This window comes from Propithecus coquereli, unplaced genomic scaffold, assembly GCF_000956105.1.
Source record: "Propithecus coquereli isolate 6110/MARCELLA unplaced genomic scaffold, Pcoq_1.0 Scaffold316, whole genome shotgun sequence".
In the NCBI taxonomy this organism is placed as follows: domain Eukaryota; kingdom Metazoa; phylum Chordata; class Mammalia; order Primates; family Indriidae; genus Propithecus; species Propithecus coquereli.
The window spans coordinates 67,383-88,834 of record NW_012148797.1 but is presented as its reverse complement, the minus strand read 5'-3'; the positions used below and the strand labels follow the sequence as shown (position 1 = coordinate 88,834).

At 37.5% G+C, this 21,452-nt stretch overlaps 1 protein-coding gene across 1 annotated transcript in view; it reads right to left on the bottom strand.

Annotated features, from left to right (window-relative positions):
- UTP20 (UTP20, small subunit (SSU) processome component, homolog (yeast)) overlaps positions 1 to 21,452 on the bottom strand; it is a 97,264-nt gene that overhangs the window by 41,862 nt on the left and 33,950 nt on the right. The window contains 6 exon segments of the mRNA XM_012650240.1: positions 4,951 to 5,159; positions 7,536 to 7,702; positions 13,096 to 13,221; positions 13,808 to 13,893; positions 15,279 to 15,369; positions 16,854 to 17,039. Of these exon segments, the coding sequence (XP_012505694.1) occupies positions 4,951 to 5,159; positions 7,536 to 7,702; positions 13,096 to 13,221; positions 13,808 to 13,893; positions 15,279 to 15,369; positions 16,854 to 17,039 (865 nt within the window).

Sequence of the window (21,452 nt, the reverse complement as noted above, 5' to 3'; positions counted from 1 at the left end):
CTTTCTATTTTTTTTTTTTAGTAGAGACGAGGTCTCGCTCTTGCTCAGGCTGGTCTTGAACTCCTGAGCTCAAACAATCCGCCCACCTCGGCCTCCCACAGTGCTAGGATTACAGGCGTCAGCCACTGCGTCCGGCCTAAAGCTAGAAGTTTTAAATTATTCTTGTTAAAATTAGTCTAAAGGACTAAAGAATTTACAATCTTTCCATACAGTGAAATACTTTGTACAGTAAGAGAATTACGTGACTGAATCCAGGCATGGGAAGATCTCAACATACATAGTTAAAAGAAAAGTGCAATTTTGAAAAAAATAAGATTTGCCCGTTCAGAGGCATAGAGGTTACAGTGGGTCCAACTCAACAGCGAACTTCTAAAATAACAAATATTGCTACTACCACTGGCATCTCCTTCTCTATGAGTTATAAAATCGCAAATATGCAGCCCATTTGTTCAGGTTCAGAGCAGAACAATTTATTGAGTTCCCACCAGTGGGTCCAATGGCATGCCAGCCACAGTCCTGGCCTCAACATCTTATTAAAGGCAAAGCTATTGAACTTATGTGACAGATAGACAATGTCAAAGATATTCCAATAGGAGAGGAACTACTATAAATTTGGGAAGGGTAAAGCTTCATGAAAGATGCAGAATTTCTACCAGATATTAAAGAACGAAGAGGGTTAGGCCAGACAGAAGAGAGACAAAGGCCTCAGATTTCTCCCAAGCACAGGATATTATAAAAACCAAGCAAATGGGAGAAGATTCGACCCCTAATTCTTTTCCCACTTGATTAATATACTGTGGGCTATATACAGACTTATAAATGGCAATTTATTTTTACATATGGCCTTAATTACCCACATCAAAATATAAAAACTACCCTGAAATTTATGAAGACAACCCAAATAGGGAAGGTATTTATCATGAAAATATGATACCCTGATCAACAGAGGTATATGAATCCGAAACAGCACGTTTTAAATTCAAGTGAATATGAACAAGGATGCTATTAATTTGCTGTGCAAGCCTGAGGAATCATACCTCACACACCACCTACTTTTAGCTGATTATTAATATCTCATTATACAAGTTAATGAAGACGGACGAAATGAAACGTAAGCACGAGGCGACAGTCACAAGTCATTCTGTTCTGCTTCAATTCTGTGGGCAAGATTTTCATTATCAGCTAGAGTATGTTTGGTGGAAGATAAGAACTATCACTGACATTTGAAAAAACATGACATCATGATCAACTGGAGCAAACAGGAACTAACACTCACCAACATATCAGATACCTCTCATCTGTCTCCCGTTCCCACCAAGTGCCCCCCCGATGGAGAACTCTCTGCATGTTCTATTTATTTCTGTCACTACAGTGCCAGCTGCCCAGCTGACTCCATAACTGTTGAATAAACTAGAGAAAAACCCTGAATATGAGCAATTGTGGACTTTAACTCCTAGAGGAACAGTCGCTATGACTGAGTTTATGTACATTTACAAGTTACCCCATTGCTTAAATGTATTAAAACCAAAAAAAAAAAAAAAAAAACAAAACTCAACGACGACCTTCACAATATTTCTTTCAATGCCTGGTCAATGCCCCAAAGGATATGAAAGACACAAAAGGTAAATAGGTAACTGAGCCCAAACATGTAAATGTAGAACTTTAACTTACTTAAGCAAAACTACTGTGCAATAATTCATCATGGCACTTTAAGGAATTCCTCAGACATGTCCAAGAATTACAAAAGAAAAAAATAAGAAAGCTGTTGTCCACAAACTTAACACCTCACTAACTACTTAACACCTCACTAACTAATGAACTGTGAAATTACATAAATGACCCTCTGAGTTACTGACTGTTGGCTTGGGAGTAAGGGTGCAGGACTGAGTAACTTCTTCCAAGTTAACCAAAAATGCGAAGAAGGACTCAGTCTTTATAAAACCTCAAAGCTTTCATGATTTAATATATCCATAACATAGATAAAGTCACATCATTTGCTATGAGGCATAAACAAAGATTCTCACCTAATTCTTCCCATGGTCCTTAGGCTCTCATATAACATAGAGAAAGAACTTTCTAAGACTTCTTTTCGGCTTCCACTCTTGGCCTCTCATAGCCTCTTTTCCGCAAAGCGACCAAAGTAATATTTTTAAAACACCACACAGTCAGTCCTTCCACTCCCCGGCTTTGAGCCTCTCCGCACTTTCCCATTACACCTGGAAGTCCATCCGGCTCCTTGTCACAGCCTGCAAGGTCCTACATACCTGCTGAGACTCCCCTTACACAACTCGTCCTCCTCACTGTGTTCTAGCCACCACAGCCTCATCCATTCCTAGAACATGACCAGACTATTCCCGCCCCAGGGACTTGAAATGTCCTTCCTGTGGCTAGATAGGTGTAAGCTCAAATATGACCTCCTTACAGGGGACCCTGACCGCCCTAATAAAGGCAGTGCCTATCCACGCCTACCCTGCTAACTTTCTATCACATGGCCTCATTTTATGTTACATTTTCCACATCATCCATGTCTCTCCTTAACATGCTCATGATTTCCTCTATTTTCTTAAATATATGGAGTCTATTTATAATAGCAATTTTAATGTCCTTGTCTAATTCAATCACCTGTGTCATTTCTGGGTCTGCTTCTGTTAGATTGCCTTTTCTCCTCATGCTGGGTAAAATTATCCTCTTTCTTTGTATGCCTGATAATATTTGACTAGACGTCAGACACTGTAAATTTCATTTTCATTTAAATCATTTAAAAGTTTTTGGACTTTACTCTGGGATACAATTTACTTGGAAAAAGTTTAACTTTTCCGAGTTTTGTAAGGTAGGGTCCAGAGTAGCCTTCATTCTAGGGCTAATGTGGCTCCACTGCTGAGGCAATCCCCTTCTGAAAACTCTTCCTGCTGGCCCGTGTTATAAGGTTTCTGCTCCGGCTGTTGGGAACATACACTGTTCTCAGCCCTGTGTTAGTCTGAGGACCATTCTAAGCGCTCCTTTCTGCTGGTTTTCCGCTTCTAGCCAAGATGGAGTTAAGAGGGAATGGATTTCCTCTCCCCTCTTAGGCAACTAAGAAACTGAATAAAATACATAAACAACAATTTTCAGACACTGGACATCAAGCAGCAGAGAACAGTGATCCCTGAGAGAAGGAAAACAAATGAAATGAGCCGTGCGATTTCCCCAGCTTACTGCCTGGAGAGTTGTCAGGCCTTAGTACAGCGAGAGAGAGTCCAGGGATCCTGAGATGAAGACATGGAGCTGGACAGCTTGGGGAGGTGAAGGCAGCTAGAACCCACAGGGCAGAGTACTGGAGAGCAGAGTGCTACAGAGAATGAGTTTCAGAGATCTGCAGAGGACTTTCCTCATTTTATGCTTGTCTTAGCACTTACTACTGTCCTGACATTATTCTAATTATTTGTGTATTTATTATTTTTCTCCTCATGACACGGAGTCCTTACGTGTCTCATTCTCCAGCTAGAACAATGTCTGGCACAATGTAGGTGCTCAGTAAGTATTTACTGAATAAATAAATGCACAGAAATGTTTGTTTGCTTTGTTTACTGTTCCATTCCCAGGGCTTAGAACACATACCAGAGGCTCAATGAACATTTACTGAAGGAATGAACGAAAGACTGAGGAAAACAAGATGGTGTCTACCAATATGGAAGGAGTGTTCTAAACCTCTGGATCTTGGTGATCAGAGAAGATTATTTCATTATTAAGGCAGATTCATATCCATGCATAGCCCAAAAAAGCTGCCTATTGCAGGCGCGGTGGCTCACACCTATAATCCTAGCACCCTGGGAGGCTGAGGTGGGAGGATCGTTTGAACTCAGGAGTTCGAGACCAGCCTGAGCAAGAGCGAGACCCTGTCTCTACTACAAATAGAAAGAAATTGGCTGGACAACTAAAATATATATATAGAAAAAATTAGCCAGGTATGGTGGCGCATGCCTGTAGTCCCAGCTACTTGGGAGGCTGAGGTAGGAGGATTGCTTGAGCCCAGGAGTTCGAGGTTGCTGTGAGCTAGGCTGATGCCATGGCACTCTAGCCCGGGCAACAGAGCGAGACTCTGTCTCTCAAAAAAAAAAAAAAAAAGGCTGCCTAAAATTTGGCTGTCGGTTTTCACTTATCATAACCATATGTGAAGGCAGTTCACTGGGCATATCCATAAACCAAATGAAATGAATTTTAGTCAAATTAAAACTAACTATGCCTATTTGTTATTAACTGACAGTCAACAGCAGAAATCTGAGTCTGGACCTTTACTCAAGTCCCGTTTTCTCCAAGAAGCCTTTAGTTCATAAAGACATAGACTATTTCTCTAAACTCCAAAGAGTACATTCATGTCCAAGGACCTGTTTCAACAGAACATAAATACACTGTTTTGAATACAATTCAGAAAATATTCACTGAGCATCCTTTGGCAGTTGGCCAGCTAACTTGTCCTGCTGGATCTTGCTGCTTATATTTATTTAAAACATTGTACTTATTGTACCTAAGCGTTTACTTTACAAAGAGTTCTTGGCAACTCTGTATCAAAATAACAAGGATGATGATAATATTGGTCTATTCATTCTCTAACTATTCTGGAGAAATGAGAGTTGGAAGATATCTTACACCTCTAGGCTCCTGAAATTAAAATCTACAAAACGTCAGCTCAAGCACCCCGGCCTTGGGTTTCTGAGAAGTATATACAACTAACCCACTCACTACTCTTCCACCCCCTTTAAAAATATACACTTGATACGATCCGCATTTTCTAGTCATACATAAGTATTTATAACAATTGAGATTCTCATACATGGAAGATTGTTTTAAAGAGGTTATGTAACGATTTAACCTGGAAGGATGTTAGTAATTCAGGCCCAACCCAATTCCCAAGTAAAACACAGACTCCTACTAGCCCAAGAAGAAAGAAAGCATCGATAGTTAATCTCTCACTTTTTCTCGCTGGTCCAGAATGTGTGACACAGTTGCTGTCATACAGAGCAGTATCTGCAAAATCTTCGGTAAGTACGCACTGATCAGATGACTAATGTTCTTCAATACTATTTCAAGGCTATTTAAGATACCGTGCTGACGACCCAAAGGAAGAACTTTAGACAAATCCAAATCTTCTACTGCCTGAATGACTGCAGAATGGCACTCTCCTGGTAAAACAAAGAGAAAGAGATGTCATGGAAAATGAAATGCTAGTTTATTATGACTTATATTTTTCTTTCGATTTCCCTCAATAATACAGTATTTTCTATTGATACAATGATTTATGGATGATACTGTACTTTTCTCATATATTATCTCCTTTTGGTTCTTACCCACTGTTCAGTGAGCTAGGCAAGGCGAGTTTTACTATTCCCACTTACAGGTGAGGAGACTGAGGGATGAAGGAGGGTAAGAAATTTGGGATAGAGCTAAGTCACTAAGCCCAATTCTAATCCAATTTCTGTATACTACTCGAAACCTGAGTTATTAACAGTCTTTTATTGCATCTGGCAACTTTCCACACATTTTTCTTTTTCTCATCTTTCACTGAGCTATGCTGAGTTCGGCGGTTTCACAGAAAGTGCCTTGCTGCATTATAAGCTCTTAAAGGCTGAGAATTAAATGTTTTATTTTTCTTATAACCCCTGGTTAATAGATAAAACAATAGTACCTTATAAACAGCTGCTGCTATACTGATTTCAGAATTAACTGAAAAGATGTGAATTGTTATTGCCTGAGTTTTATTTCAAACCATCTGACATGATATCATAAACTTACTGATTCACACACCTCAATGGTCGAGCCCTAAGAGTATCACTTATACCCACTCTCCTACAATGGTGCTATACACCGAATGAAAACATTTGTATTCACTGGAGCCAATCTTCTTTTTTTTTTTTTTGAGACAGAGTCTCACTCTCTTGCCTGGGGCGAGTGCCGTGGCGTCATCCTAGCTCATAGCAACCTCAAACTCCTGGGCTCAAGCGATCCTACTGTCTCAGCCTCCCTAGTAGCTGGGACTACAGGCACGCGCCACCATGCCCGGCTAATTTTTTCTATATATATTTTTAGCTGTCCAATTAATTTCTTTCTATTTTTGGTAGAGAAGGGGGTCTCGCTCTTGCTCAGGCTGGTCTCGAACTCCTGAGCTCAGAACGATCCGCCTGCCTCAGCCTCCCAGAGAGCTAGGATTACAGGCGTGAGCTACCGCGCCCGGCCCGAGCCAATCTTCTTTATAGGGCGATATTGTACTGAATGGAAACAGCTGGACCTATTATCATAGAAAAAATACAAAACAAATATAACAGACTACCTTATAAATAAATCTCTGTGTTTGGCTAAAGCAAAGCAAAGCAATTGTGAAACTAGAGCAGAGGTCTTATTAGTCAAGAAGGTCTTGGTTTGAATCCTAATTCCACCACTTTCCAGCTGAATGGCCATGGGCAAAATACTTAGTTTTCTAAGCCTAAATTTCCTCATTTGTAAAATGTAGACAATCAAACAATGATAGCTCATGTGGTTGGTGGTTTGAAGGGTCAACTGAGTTGTATATAAATAGGCCTGTCATAATGTCTGGCATAAAGTAAGCATTCAGTAAATGTTAGCCATTATTATTAATAATTACTAACATTGAATAACAGAGAACATACCACAGCATCATAGTTCATTGTATAACTAATACATCTACTTCATCTCAATTGTGAAGTTGAGGGCAGAGATTATATACTCACTTCTTTCTCTCTCTCTTTTTTTTTTAAGAGACAGGGTCTCGCTCTGTTGCCCAGGCTGGAATGCAGTGGCATGATCATAGTTCACTATAACCTGGACTCCTGGGCTCAAGTGATCCTCCAATATCAGCCTCCCAAGTAGCCAGGACCACAGGCATGTGCCACTATGCCGAGCTAATTTTTAAAAATTTTTTTTTGCAATGACAGGGTTTCACTATGTTGCCCAGGCTGGTCTTGAACTGCTGGCTTCAAGTCATCCTTCTGCCTTAGCCTCTCAAAGTGCTGGGATTACAGGTGTGAGCCACAGTGCCTAGTCTATCCTCACTTTTCTATTTTCAATTTAGCAGAGTGTCTGGGGAACAGGAGGTATTCAATAAATCGTTACTCAATAGATAAAAGCCTCAGTGAATGAATGAATGCCAAAACAATCAAGATTAATTTTGCAGTATGCTTTGAATTTCTTAGAAGAAATCTACTGTTTGAACTATATAAGTATTCACCATTTTTCAAGTGGCCTAAATGCCACTTGAATAATTAAATTAATTAATAATTAAAATAATTACAACAAAAATGATACATCTTTTAACCAGGGATTTACTAACACAAGGGTGCTGATAATCCCTAGGGTCAATTGTGAACCTCATCTAATTCAATTAAAGTTTAAAATGAACTGAACTTCAGCAAAAAGACCCCCATTAAGGTTGGGAGGAACAACCCCATTAGAAAGATGTCCAGGAGCATGGGAAACCTAGCCTGAGACGTGAGAAATCCCGGGCAGATAACACTTATCTGGAATGAGAGGTGGTTGATAGCTACCGTTCTTAAAGTGCTTCACAGGTTCAAAGAGCAGGTCTAAGAATATCTGGATCTCCTCAGGTTGGGTCCCAGCCAGGAACCGCAGAACGATGGCCATCCGGGTGCCTGAAGCAGATTTCCCCTGAGTTTTACTCCCAGTCTTATTCTTCATTCGCCCATACAAAATTCTGCAAAGTCAAAATAATGTTATTTGTTTGCACATTAATTCTAAAACATAACACAAGTTGTTTTGTCTTCCTAAAGAGCAACTCAACAGATTTAAATGGATATACCACAAAACATGGAAAAATGAAATCTGAAATTAGATATTTAACACAGACATTGAAACAATCAACAACAATTATTTAAAAAAAAAAAACACAAAAAAACAAAAAAACCAAGCTATGCGAGCTGGCTGTGATGTCGCACATGGTACAACCATGATATGGAGAAGTGTTAAGGAACAAAAGTAAAACTACAAATCAATCTTGCTTATAAACAACAAAACACATTTCTAACCACGGGAGCCAGTGCTGCACTAATATCAAATAAAGATTACCCCAGGAAATACAAGAAATAGCCATTAGTAAAATCTATTAGATTAATATAGATCAATATTTCATGGTAAAAAGTTAATATGATCATTTTAATATATGTGCAATAGGCACTCTATATAATAGTCAACATCCATTCCTGATAAAATCCTAAATAATAATAAAAGCTACTTTCTTAACACGACAAAACTTAATGCCTTATTCAGAATTCAAAAACAGTGGCTTTCAAACTTTTTGATATTAGGACCATTTTACACTATTAAAAATTATGGAGGTCTCCAAAGAGCTTTGGTATATGTGAGTTTTATCTACTATCGATAGTTACTGTGTTAGAAACTAAAACTGAGGAATTAAAAATACTGGTTTATTAATTCATTTAAAAATATTAACAATAAACTTATTACATGTTAAAGAATATATTTTAGTGAAAAATAATTACATTTTCCAAATCTCCCCCCCCCACTACCCACCAAAATTAGTGAGACTAGTGGCATTGTTTTATTTATTATTTTTGTTTGGCTTAATAGAAGATAAGTGGATTCTCATATCTGCTTCTGCATTCAATCTATTGTAATGTTAATATATCAGGGTTGAAGAAAATCTAGTCTTACACAGACATGTAGATGGAGAAGGGAGAAGTATTTTTAAAACTTTCAGATAATCATGGATATCCCACATCCCACTTTGATACTATATAAAACCTCAACAAATTTAAGGGGTAACTGCCTTGTGGAATCGGAAACCCTATCAACACACTTGATGAACACAGATCCCTTTGTCCATTTTGCACTTTGAATGGATCTTTTATTCATACATGATTCTGTAACGTGCATAAGTTACTTGGGAAACATTGTTTTACTGAGTTATGCAGAGATGCCAAATGCTGATACACTTCATTATAAACCAAAAAAAGAAATATGTTTCTTAACATTTGTTAATATCACCACCCATCTCACCAGAAGAGTCTTAGTATTAGGAAGCTATCAAGTTCGTGGTAGCAGACAAAACTTTTCCAAAACCCTAATTTTCACTTGAATGCTAAAATTTAGTCACTGGAAACAAATGCTAGCGGTTGTTTTCCTTGAAGTGGCAGACTAACTGCATTCGTGTTCAAGAAAATTCCTGTGAAATACCCAAGTTTGAAAAGAATCAAGGTCCATCAGTTTCCCAGAAAAAAATGTTGTTTTGTGAAAAAAGTCAGTAGTTCAGCATGTAAATCAAATACTCACTCAAATGCCATTCCTCAAGACAACCAATGCGCAGCAGAAGTAATTTATGCATACTCCTCAATTTTTCATACAGAATAGTAAAAAAGAAATGTACTCAGGGTCAAGATTCATTAAGGACATTAAGTAAAAGTAGCTTTTTTTTTTTTTTTAATAAAAATAACTCTAAGTATGTGGCAATGAAGAATGACTAGTACAGTTTGGTACCACTGTCCTGATTCATGTGCCAAGGCACCAGGAGTTTTACCCACCATTGCGTTTGCCTTGGCAGGACAAATGTCACACAGTGAAAAAAAATAATGTCTTAGTAGTATAAAAAAGTACGAGCAGACGACTGAACAACTGCTCTAGAAGCACTGCTGTTAAATCCAGTCACAAGACAAAGATAATCACTACCACTACTACCAATTCATTCTTCTAGGCTATGTACGCAACAGGTTGATTAATAAACAGAAAAAAAAGTCGTTTTATATCATAAAAGAGAACACAAAATTAATTCGATGAATATTTATTAAGGGTCATGGCCTTTACCTTGCAGCAGGAGAGAAAAGCAATAAGAAAGAGACTATGTTGGATGAGAAGTACTGTAAGGAAGATAAAGTTAAAGTGAGGTAAGGGACTAGAGAGCGAAAGAGGAAGGTGTGATTTTATATAGAGGTGGTCAAAGAAGGCATTTCTGATACGTAACGTAATACTAGAGATGAGGCTGCATGAAGAGGAGGTGCTAGCTGTCATATGTTCCAAGCAGAGGGACGAGCGAGTCCAAAGAATTTAAAGTGGGTTCTGACGGAGGTGGGAAAGGGGAAGAGACAGGTTAGAGCAGTAGTCTGGGGCTGCCATATTAGGTCCTGCAGGGCATAGCAAGGATTGTCTATTTTATTCTGAGGAAAATGGGATGTCAAAGGGTTTTTAATTAGGGGACTAACACAATCTGATGACTGTTGTTTACTAGATTTTTTCAATGTAGAAAATACAAGAAAATCTGATGAAAACTACTAAAACTAATAGGAAAGTTTTGTCATGTGGATGGCTAAATAATTAATGCAAAGATCAATAGCTTTTATACACTATAATTAGTTATATAGCAAAAATGAATTAGAAAATTTAAGAGGGAAAATTCCATCTACGACAACAAAATGTAGGAGTAAAATGAAAAGCCAAGAAAATTAAAACACTTCATTGAAAGACTACAAAAAGAAGATGTGAATAAATGAGGAAATATACTGATGCCATTTCTACCCAAATCAAAAAGGGGGATTATTTTGGGAGAACCTGAGTAAATGTTCTGAAGTTCACCCAGATTCTAGAAAAACCAAAATATTTTGGAAAGAAAGGAATAATGGGATGACTTCCTTTGCTATATACTAGAATGCATTTAAGCCACTAATTAATATTATTGTTATAATAAACAAACCAGTATGGAACTGGACCAGGAAAAATTAATGCAAAAGTATCAAAAGCCCATACATGACTCAATTACACATAAGTATTAAATTTATGCATATTAAAAGTGGCTCTCGAATTAGTAAAGGAACTTTGGATTTTTGTTTTTAGTAAATGGTCTTGAGACAACTGGATAACTATTTAGAAAAAAAAAATTTAGAAAAAAAAATTTAGGAAAAAAAAAACTATTTCATTTCATACATCAAAATAAATTCCAGATGAATAAAATAATCAAATTAAAACAAAAAGAATGAGAACAGACAGAAATATCATTCACCTGGTTTCAGAAAATAAAAGTTCTCAGACATTAAAAAAAACAGTTCATGAGAAAAGAAACACAAACGACCTACAATCTTTTCAACAGTCCATCTTAATTTAATTAGTAAACCTAAAAAATGTGAAGTTATACATGATACCATTCTTCACCAACAAATTAGGAAGAATTAAAACAAATAATTACCACAACAAACAACAGTCAGTACTGGAATGATGTGGGGGAATAGGCATTCAACTGCTGCTAGGAATATAAAGTGGTTCAAACTTCTTGAAAGTAAATGGGCAATTCGCATCAGAAATTGTAAAATGTCCATGTTTCTCTCTTCTAGATATCTATTCTAAGTAAATCATCAGAGATTAGGTCAAAGGTTCATATAGAAAAATAAAACTCTGTTCTTAGGTGAAGTGATTTGGCAACACTAAAAATAAAACAAAAATTAAAAAAATAAATTAAAAAAAAAAGGAAAACTGTCAAAAAGTAAAATAGTTCTGGACAATTTGGCAATATATATCAAAAACTTTCAAATGTTCATCAATTTTCCTATTAAGAATCTACTCTAAAAAATTGGTCAAAGACTCCAATAATCAATGTAAGATTATCTATTTGGCAAAAAACAAAACAAATAACAACAAAAACTAGAGGCAACCAAGACACTCAACAAAAGGAGCTTGGTTAAGTGAATTATGGCATATCTATGATGAATAATCATATTTTGAAACATTTCATGATCCAAAAAATTCTTGTTAATGTATCAAGTGAAAAAAGGTTATAAAATATGTAATAAATTTATGCAATATAATCTCAATTTTCTTTTAAAAAATTGTGTGTATGGCTGGGTGCAGTGGCTCATGCCTATAATCCCAGTGCTTTGGGCTTTAGGATGCAGAGGTGGGAGGATTGCTTGAGGCCAAGAGTTTGGGACCAGCTGGGCAACATAGTAAGACCCCATCTCTACAAAAAATAAATAAAATTGGCTGAGCGTAGTGACACATGCCTGTGGTTCTACCTACTCAGGAGCTTGAGGTGGGAGGATCTCTTGAGCCCAGGAGTTAAGGCTGCACAGAACTATGACTGGGCTACTGCACTCTAGCCTGGATGACAAAGTGAGACCTCCTGTCTTAAAAAAAATAAAAAAAAATGTGTGTGTATTTAGACGGTTTTTGGTAGTTTGTATTTAACTACTCTGGACTTCATACAACCATTTGCTTTTTACTTTTAGAGATTTAAAATACGTTATTAGCATGGTTGGTATTTACTACTGTTTTTAATAGATAATAACGTTAACAGTGATTATTTTTGAGTGTTTGGATATAAGATGATTTCTACTTTCTATTTGTATTGTTTCTGTAATCCACCAATAATTATAATTTAATATATTCACTCACTTATTTATTCAAATATTTTTATGTCCATTATAGTGAAGTTCTTAATGCTGGCTATAAATGGGCCATCAAATCAGAGCTGGCAGAGACCCCAGAATGTATCTGATCCAGCTCCTGTTAAGGACACCGAAGCCCAGTGAATCTAAAAGACTTGCCCCCAAGTTATACAACTATGTGGTCACAGAGCTGAACGACAAGCAAAGGTCTGTTAAATCCCAGTCCTGTGACCTTTCTAAATCCCATCATTGTAGGGCTGGTGAGCTGAAAGATCCAAGTTTCATTTTTCTTTATACTCAACATATATGATCTTTCTATTAATTATGGGTCATCTTTATGCTCCATCATTTATAATTTAAAGATAGTAATATCGCTAAATATTACATGATATTTAGACACTGGGGTGAATTATTTCCACTATATCTCAACAGTGAAACGTAGGGAAATACCAGATTTAATTTTAACATTATTATTAAAATAATATCATGGTAAGATTTTTCTTCTTGTTAGGAACAAAATACCCTAAATTAGTCCCTATAACAATTTGACTTCCCCAAAAGGTCCAGTTAAAAAAAAAAAAAAAAGCAATAAAAAAATATAAAATGAAATATTTTATTATAATTGTTGAAAGAATCATACTATACTCATAACTGTGTTTGTGATTAACTTTTTAAAAAATCAGTTTTTAAACCATATAAATACCTCATCAGAACGGGAAAGAGATCTGCTCGGTGGTCTGTCTTTACTATGGTATTATCCTCTGAAATGCTAAAATGCACTATCTCTTCCTTAAAGCTTCTGTCTTCAAGCAACCTTTGTAAGTTTTCCCTTCAAAAATAGAAAACAGTACAAATCATCACTTTTTAAAACAGTACACTTTTAAAAACAGTACTTTTTCAAAACGCAAGAGTAGAATAATACATACATAGGGTAATAATATAATTCATATTGCAGTTGACATCTATAAAAGAAAATCCTCACAAAAAAATTTCTTCCAAAATGACAGGTTTTCAAATTTCAAAAGGTTAAACAGATTAGAAGAGATTAGATTTAGTCCATAATTCAGCTGTTTAAGGAGCATTACATAAAAGCTTTCTTTAGTTCTTAGAGTGATTATGATTCCCTGAGTAACCACCAAGATTTTATGGCATTAGCAAGGAGAGAGAAATGATATAACTTTCACAACACATATTTTTAAATTAATATTTTCTTTTCTACTTTATTATCTATGGAAAACAACTCTTAACAAACATACTTCCAGTTTTCATTTCATGCCTGGAAACAGCAATATGATAGCCTTAGAAATAAGGGAACCTTCCCAGGCCTTGAAGAAATTATTCTAGAAGGGGATCTTATGTAGAAAGAAAAAAATCAGCCAAAGAAATAACATTTCTTTAAGCTTCAAGTAACTTACCTGTAAGGGAGGATATGAGGATGTTTATATGTCATTATGCAATCCAAGGCTATTTTTTGCACCGTTTGATCTTGGTGTAGCAACAACTAAGAATAATATTTTACAGAATAAGTTAATGAAGTCATATATACATGTGCCATGGGATACCAATTTACTTGTGTTAATTTGCTAAATTGGATTTCCTAAATTCTAAATATTTAGATAAGAGTTAAAGATGATTCCTGACAACAGCCTTATATTTTCCTGGAAGTAAAGGAGGATGAATAGAACATATGTAAAGAAAAAATGGAAAGGAAACTGCAATCTGCATCCCATGGCCCTGTTTCTCAAGATAACAGACCCTCCCTGGAGTCTATCAGTTTTTTGGCTGAGGCCAATTCTGTATGTGAATCCGGATTTAAGCCAACTGGGTTGGTCATGTAATGAGGAAAATCTTTTATCCTATGATGGTGACAGCAGTCAACAAGATGCCAGGAAAGATGACTTGGCTGTGAGGCCTCTACGATTAGTAAGTTTGAAATTTTGCTTCCTGGCTAGGAGTGGTGGCTCACGCCTATAATCCCAGCACTCTGGGAGGCTCAGGCGGGAGGATCACTTGAGGCCAGGCGTTCAAGACAATCTAACTAAGCAACATAGCGAGACCCCGTCTCTACAAAAAAATGAAATTAACCAGGTGCAGTGGTGTGCACCAGTAGCCCAGTTACTCGGGAGGCTTAGATAGGAAGATCCCTTGAGTCCAGGAGTTCAAGGTTACAGTGAGCTATAAACGGGCCACTGCACTCCAGCCAGGGTGACAGAGTGTGACCCTGTCTCTAAAAAAGAAAAGAAAAAAGAAAAAAGGACTTTGCTTCCTATGGACAATAGACTTTTGAGCTCTGCTTTATAAACAAAGTCTATCAGAATTTATGGGCAGAACATGGATAAATTCTGCTAAAATGATACAAGTTTCACCTACAACATTTTACATCCAAATGAAAAAAGAAAATTTCATTTCCCCAGATAGCTTAGAATGACAGTCAATGCTTACTCTGCTTCTGACATTAAATTTTTTTTGCAACCTTTTCTGAAATTCAGGGTCATACATTATGACTGCAATAGATTATTATTCCAACCATCTGTCTTCACTCAATCTAATAGATCCTGAAATCCTAGCCCTCCATGAAGGCAGACTTAACTAGAAAGAAAAAGTAGCCAACTGTTTTTGGTATAACCCCCACCTCTTCTAAAAGCTAATTCCCATGATATAATTTGTGCTTTGCTATTATCCTGTTGATACAGCTGATCTATGCCACCCAAAATGCCTTTAAAAAGAAAATATGTCTATGAATTTTTAAAAAAATTAGTATTTAAAATGTAGACATGGGCCCTTATTGAACAAATAATTATTGAAAGCCTAGAAGTTACTTTGGCAAAGAAAATGATAGAGAAAAATTCACAAAGAATTATAGTGCCGAGAATTTATTTCACTTACCTGGAGATATAACTCATATAATTTGGATTCCAGATATAAGGCCCGTGGATTTGAAAATTTAGAGAAAACCTGCAAATGAGCAATTAACTGCCTAAATGAAAACAAAATAGAGAGTATTACACAATGAAAGAACAGAGATTATTTTCTTGAATTGATAGTATCTACTATCAATTTCATTCTCTATGACAAGTACTCTAAACACTTTGTCTACAGGTTCACTGTTAATTACATAAATAAGTCTTAATTATTTGTATTTAGGAAATTTTTCAGAAATCTCAAATCTCAGGTAGGCCTCTCCCTTAAGTCCAGGCTCCTCACCCCAGAAAATCATTCAGGAGGTGGTCAGAATGGCTTAAATTAATCTAAAATTAGAAAGAAAGTAACCCAAACAGTAATACATTCCAAAGTTGAACTCAGATGATTTTTGGAATTATTCCTTGTCTAGGTTCCACGTAGCAGACAGGAAAGTAGTAGAATATATTCTTCCTTGCTTTCATATAACAAAAATACTGGTGTCAGGCAACAGAGGCCCAGGTTTAGGTAACTATGGCTCTTGCTTACTAAGAAGGAAGAATATCTTAATATTTTTGGACTGTGGCTGGCTGCAGATAACTGAAACCACATGAAGCAAAATTGTGGATTGGGGGGGACTACCGTATAGTCCTATGAAGCTTGGCCATGATCTTTCCTGTCTCTGTGTTTTATTCATATTTCTATTAGCAGGCAAGGCCTTCCTTGTCCTAGCTTTCTGGCAAACTTTCATCTTTCAGCATCAAAGTTGCCCTCTCCTTTGCAAAAAGTCTTCCCTGGGTCTTTGTGGTAGAATTACATACTTCTTTCCTTCCACCCGTAACTTATTTAAAGGCACTCAATACAATTGCTGAATGGATGGATGAATAAATGGCTCACGAGAAATACTCAACAAATGGGCACGTCAGATTAAGATCTAAAGTGTTAAAGTAACATAGCAGCACCAATCCAGTGGATCTCAGACACCTCGATTTAGACAATCTGCAAGTCAGCTGAAGTAACTTCTGAAAGCATGATCATGTCTTTTTTTTAGGTTTGTAACAATTTAGGTAAATGAATAACTAAGAAAACAAGAGAGTAAAACAGTAGGAGGAAAAAGTAACCAGGAGGAGGCAAGTCAAAAGGCAGAGTAAAAGTGCTGACATGCATATTTATAAGAGAAAGGATGTTCCATTATGTGTTCTCCTAGCACACAAACACAGTGCTCTCATGTTATGAAAAAGAACAAAAGTTAAAGAGTATTTAAACACTCCAGGCTCCAAAGCTCTCATCTATAAAAAGATTAGATGATCCTAAAAGTCCCCTCAAAGTTAACATTCCATGGCTAAACAAGAAAAAAATACTAATAGTAGGTCACCAACCTAAAAAACTCACAAGACTGACAGTTTCTTTGGGCTGTAAAAGAAAATCCCAGGAACATGTAACACTCATATAAATAATTATTAATGTCTTGTACAAGGCTACTTCACATTTAGGCTATAAGAGATCTCTTCCTCTTCCTTCTAGAACTGTGGATCTCTGAGCTTTCCGCAATGCTGAACTTACTTTGCTGCAGCTCTTCTTGTCTTTTTCTTCTGTGAGGATTCTTCTTGGGGCACCACCTCTTCCTCCAACTCCTCATCATCTCCAGCAGCAGGTTCCTCTTCTATTTCCTCTGCTGCAACCACTTTGCCTTTTCTCCGCACATCCTGGGTTGGAGCAACTTGCAGATCTGCTGGGTAATACTCATTGCTACAGTGGAAAGAAAGTGGTATGAGATAGGTGAAGTATGAATGCTAATCTGAAAGGTCCCAATTCTATTTATGAGAGCAATGCCCACGGTTCACAGAATCACACACCAAAGAGACATCAGAGGCACCTTAGTCAAGCTGCTTCTATGACACTATTCTTATTTATTCAGTCCCTCTTAAGTACCCTATTTGACAAGTCAATCGCTAACTGCAGAATACGGCCCATTTCATTGTTACACTGTTGAACATATTTGAAATATGTATTTAGGAATGAGCTGAAAATAAGCCTCCCTGTCTCTGGAACCACAATTGGGAAAGGGGAGTTAGGAGTGAATTATATTAAATAACTGAAGTTTAGCATTAGGACCATGCTGGTCACTGCCTACCAGGTACATTCCACTTTGACAATGTTCTTTCAAAAAGATAGTGCCACATCAAAATTCAGTCTTCTAGGTACGGTCTGATGAGACAGATTGAACTACCAGCTCTGTAACTTTTTGGGGAAGCCACAACACCATGTAGATTCAAACTGAATGTTCAAGTAATGAAAATCGGCAAGTCTTTATGTTTTATCTCCTCTAAACTAAGCTTGTATAGTTGGTACAGTATTCACAGTTGTTCTTATTAAATTCCATCCCTTTAATTTTAGTCCTTTGCTGTAGTTAATGAATATTACCTTGAAGTCTCTCATTCAATGTATTAGTTTGTGTTACTTTCATTCATTCATCCAAATGATTAATACTTTGCTGTCTGTTGAATGCAGGGCCTTGGGATAGACATGTTAGGAAACTGATCGGATGGATTTTTGAGTCCTCACTCAAAAATACACTGATAAGATACCATGTTTGAGGATACTGTAACAAGAAACTCTATGTTAAAGTTTAACCTCCAGGCCGGGCGTGGTGGCTCACGCCTGTAATCCTAGCTCTCTGGGAGGCCGAGGTGGGCGGATTGTTTGAGCTCAGGAGTTCGAGATTGGCCTGAGCAAGAGCGAGACCCCGTCTCTACTAAAATTAAAAAGAAATTAATTGGACAACTAAAAATATATAGAAAAAATTAGCCGGGCATGGTGGCGCATGCCTGTAGTCCCAGCTACTCGGGAGGCTGAGGCAGGAGGATCGCTTGAGCCCAGGAGTTTGACGTTGCTGTGAGCTAGGATGACGCTACGGCACTCTAGCCCGGGCAACACAGTGAGACTCTGTCTCAAAAAAAAAAAAAAGTTTAACCTCCAGAGTAATACACTAAACTACAACCTGAGGGCTGGGATACTACATACTTTGTATTCTCATCTAGCAGAATCTAGCATATAATAAAAAATGGATGAATGAGCAAAGCTGCTCTGTCAGTTACAAACTATATCATCATCTACTTAATTACATCCCTATTATACAATCAACGTTCAATTTAACCACATATTACATATTTTCAACCTTTATCTCCATGAACATCATGTTCACTTCTTAATAAGATAATTCACACAAAGCATCTATAAGAGTGCCTAGCAAACTGTAAAGTGCTCATTAAATGTCACCTGGCACTGGGATACTGTTACCACTGTTAGTTATTCATTCTTTTTTTTTTTTTTTTTTTGAGACAGAGTCTCACTCTTTTGCCCGGGCTAGAGTGCCGTGGCGTCAGCCTAGCTCACAGCAACCTCAAACTCCTGGGCTCAAGCAATCCTACTGCCTCAGCCTCCCGAGTAGCTGGGACTACAGGCATGCGCCACCATGCCCGGCTAATTTTTTCTATATATTTTTAGTTGTCCAATTAATTTCTTTCTATTTTCAGTAGAGACGGTATCTCGCTCTTGCTCAGGCTGGTCTCGAACTCCTGAGCTCAAACAATCTGCCCGCCTCGGCCTCCCAGAGTGCTAGGATTACAGGTGTGAGCCACCACACCCGGCCTAGTTATTCATTCTTGCTCCTGATTTGGTTCTTGGTAGAGAATGTTTACAAGGTAGCCACAAATTAGTTCTAATATCAAATTAATTGAAACATATTTATAAATATAAATTGCTAGCCAAAAAAAAAAAATAAAAAACCCATAAGATATTTCAAAGTCAGAATCAAAGGTGACATTTGGGTTTTCTATTAGTTTGGATCATCTATAATAGTATTATTTATAGGTAATCAGTGCCACCTAGTCTTTCTTTTTTTTTGAGACAGAGTCTCACTTTGTCACCCTGGGTAGAGGGGTAGAGTGCATAGCTCACTGCAACCTCAAACTCCTGGGCTCAAGCAGTCCTCCTGCCTCTGCCTCCCAAGTAGCTGGGACTACAGGCATGTGCCAGGATACCTGGCTAGTTTTTCTCTTTTTAGTAGAGACGGGGTCTCACTCTTGCTCAGGCTGGTCTCAACCTCCTGAGCTCAAGCAATCTTCTGCCTCAGCCTCCCAGAGTACTAGGATTACAGGCATGAGCCACTGTGCTCCACCCCAACTAGTCTTAATTTCAATATTTTTTAGAATTATTTATCTTAGTCTCTAAGTTTTCTTAAGCTCAGAGACCTACTTCCTGTTATAGGCTTCTCTTTCCATCCCTACCCCCACAGCATCTTGTACTGTTAGAGTCAGGTCTTTATCCTTAGGCTACGGGGTAAACTTACCCTTTAGGTAAAAACTTAGAATGTATAACCCTATGTAATTCACAAAACAACTGATAAACATTATTTTATATGACCTTCAAAACAAGGCAAAAAAAGCTAATATCACTGTTCTTACTCTATAAATAAATTTATGACCAGAGAATTATGTAAAAAAGAGAAAATCATTACTCTTTGCCACTGTATCTACTGACCTGCTGCATCTTGCTTGTAACCTTTGTCAGAATGAATTATTCATGCAAACCTCTTCACTTGTGCACTGGGTCTTGTCTTCTTATACCTATTCAGAGGTACGGCTCTAGGCATTTTATCCTCTTTCTTGCATTATCAATTTTCCCCTCTCTTCTGGGTCATTTGCACCAGCATCATACATATACATGCTGCTTAAATCTTAATACAACCCCAACAATAAAAGCTCCATCTCTGCTCCCAAGTTTCCCTCCACATACTACTGTATGTCTGTTTCTTTTTTACTACAAAAACTCTCCAAACTTGTTTCCATTTTTCTTCTCCATTTTCTCTTGAGCCCATTTTAATCAGGCTATCCTCCTAGCAGGTTCACCAAAACAATTCTCATTCAGGTTACCTCCATGTGGGCCACTCAGATTAAGGTCACCTCCAAAGCTAACGGTTAGTTCTTATTCTTCCCTGACTGACTTCTCAGTCAACACATTCAAGTCAATTGATTACTCCCTCCTTGAAATATTCTATTCACTTGGCTTCCAGGATACCAGGTGGTCTTGGTTCTTCCTCTGTCACTCTTTCCTGGCCTCCTTTGCTGGTTCCTTATCTCTCAACCTCAAAATATCAGTGTCAATCTTTGGAAGTCCTCTCTTTATCCTCACACCCTAGATGACTTTATTCCCTGTCCGATGATTTAAAATACAAACCATATATCGATAATTCCCAATTTATTATCTCCAGATCAAACGTTCCCTTGAACTTCAAACTTTTAAATTCAGTGCCTACTTGACATTTTTACTTGGCTATCTATATCAGTATCTCAAACTTAACACATCTAAAAACAAATTCTTTATTTATTTATCCAGCTTTGCATAGATAAAAATGAACTCTTGATTCTCCCCACAAACTTCCAACTCCTGCATTCCTCCCAATCTCATTAAAATGGTAACCCTCTTCTAGTTGCTCAGACCAACATCTCAAAGACATCCTCGATTCCACCCCCATCCTTTTCTTTCCTTCCCTCCTTCCTGCTTCCCACTACACACACCCATCTTGCATCTGATCTGTTGGCAAATCCCATGGACTAATCTAGTTCCAATCCTTCAAAAATATATCTTATCAAAGTGAAATCCATCTTCACTGCTACAATCTTGGTCAAGTCACCATCGCTTCTTGCCCAGACTTGCAATTTCCTCCTGAATGGTCTCTCTGCTCTCACCACTGCCACGCTACAGTCTATTCTCACTCAACATGGCAGCCAGAAAAATCCTTAAGGAAACTTAGGTCAGGTCATGCTTCTGCTTAAACCTCCCAGTGGCTTCCCATTTCAATGAAAGTAAAAGCCAAAGTCCTTCCTGTCACTTACAAGCCCTACACAGTGTGGTTTCCCGCTACCTTTCTGCCTGCATCTCCAATCACTTTCTCCCTGGATCACTCTGCTGGAGCCACTCAGACCTCCTACCTCTTTCTGAAACAAGCTGAGCATGGTGCGGTTTACAACCTGCTCAGCCTAACCCTAGAGCATTTTCCCATGTTACAGAATATTATTAGAAAATATACTTTTTATTGATTGCTTAGTACTGTTCTGTACACCATACCCCTCACCTTTAGAGTTTTAATGCAATCAGACT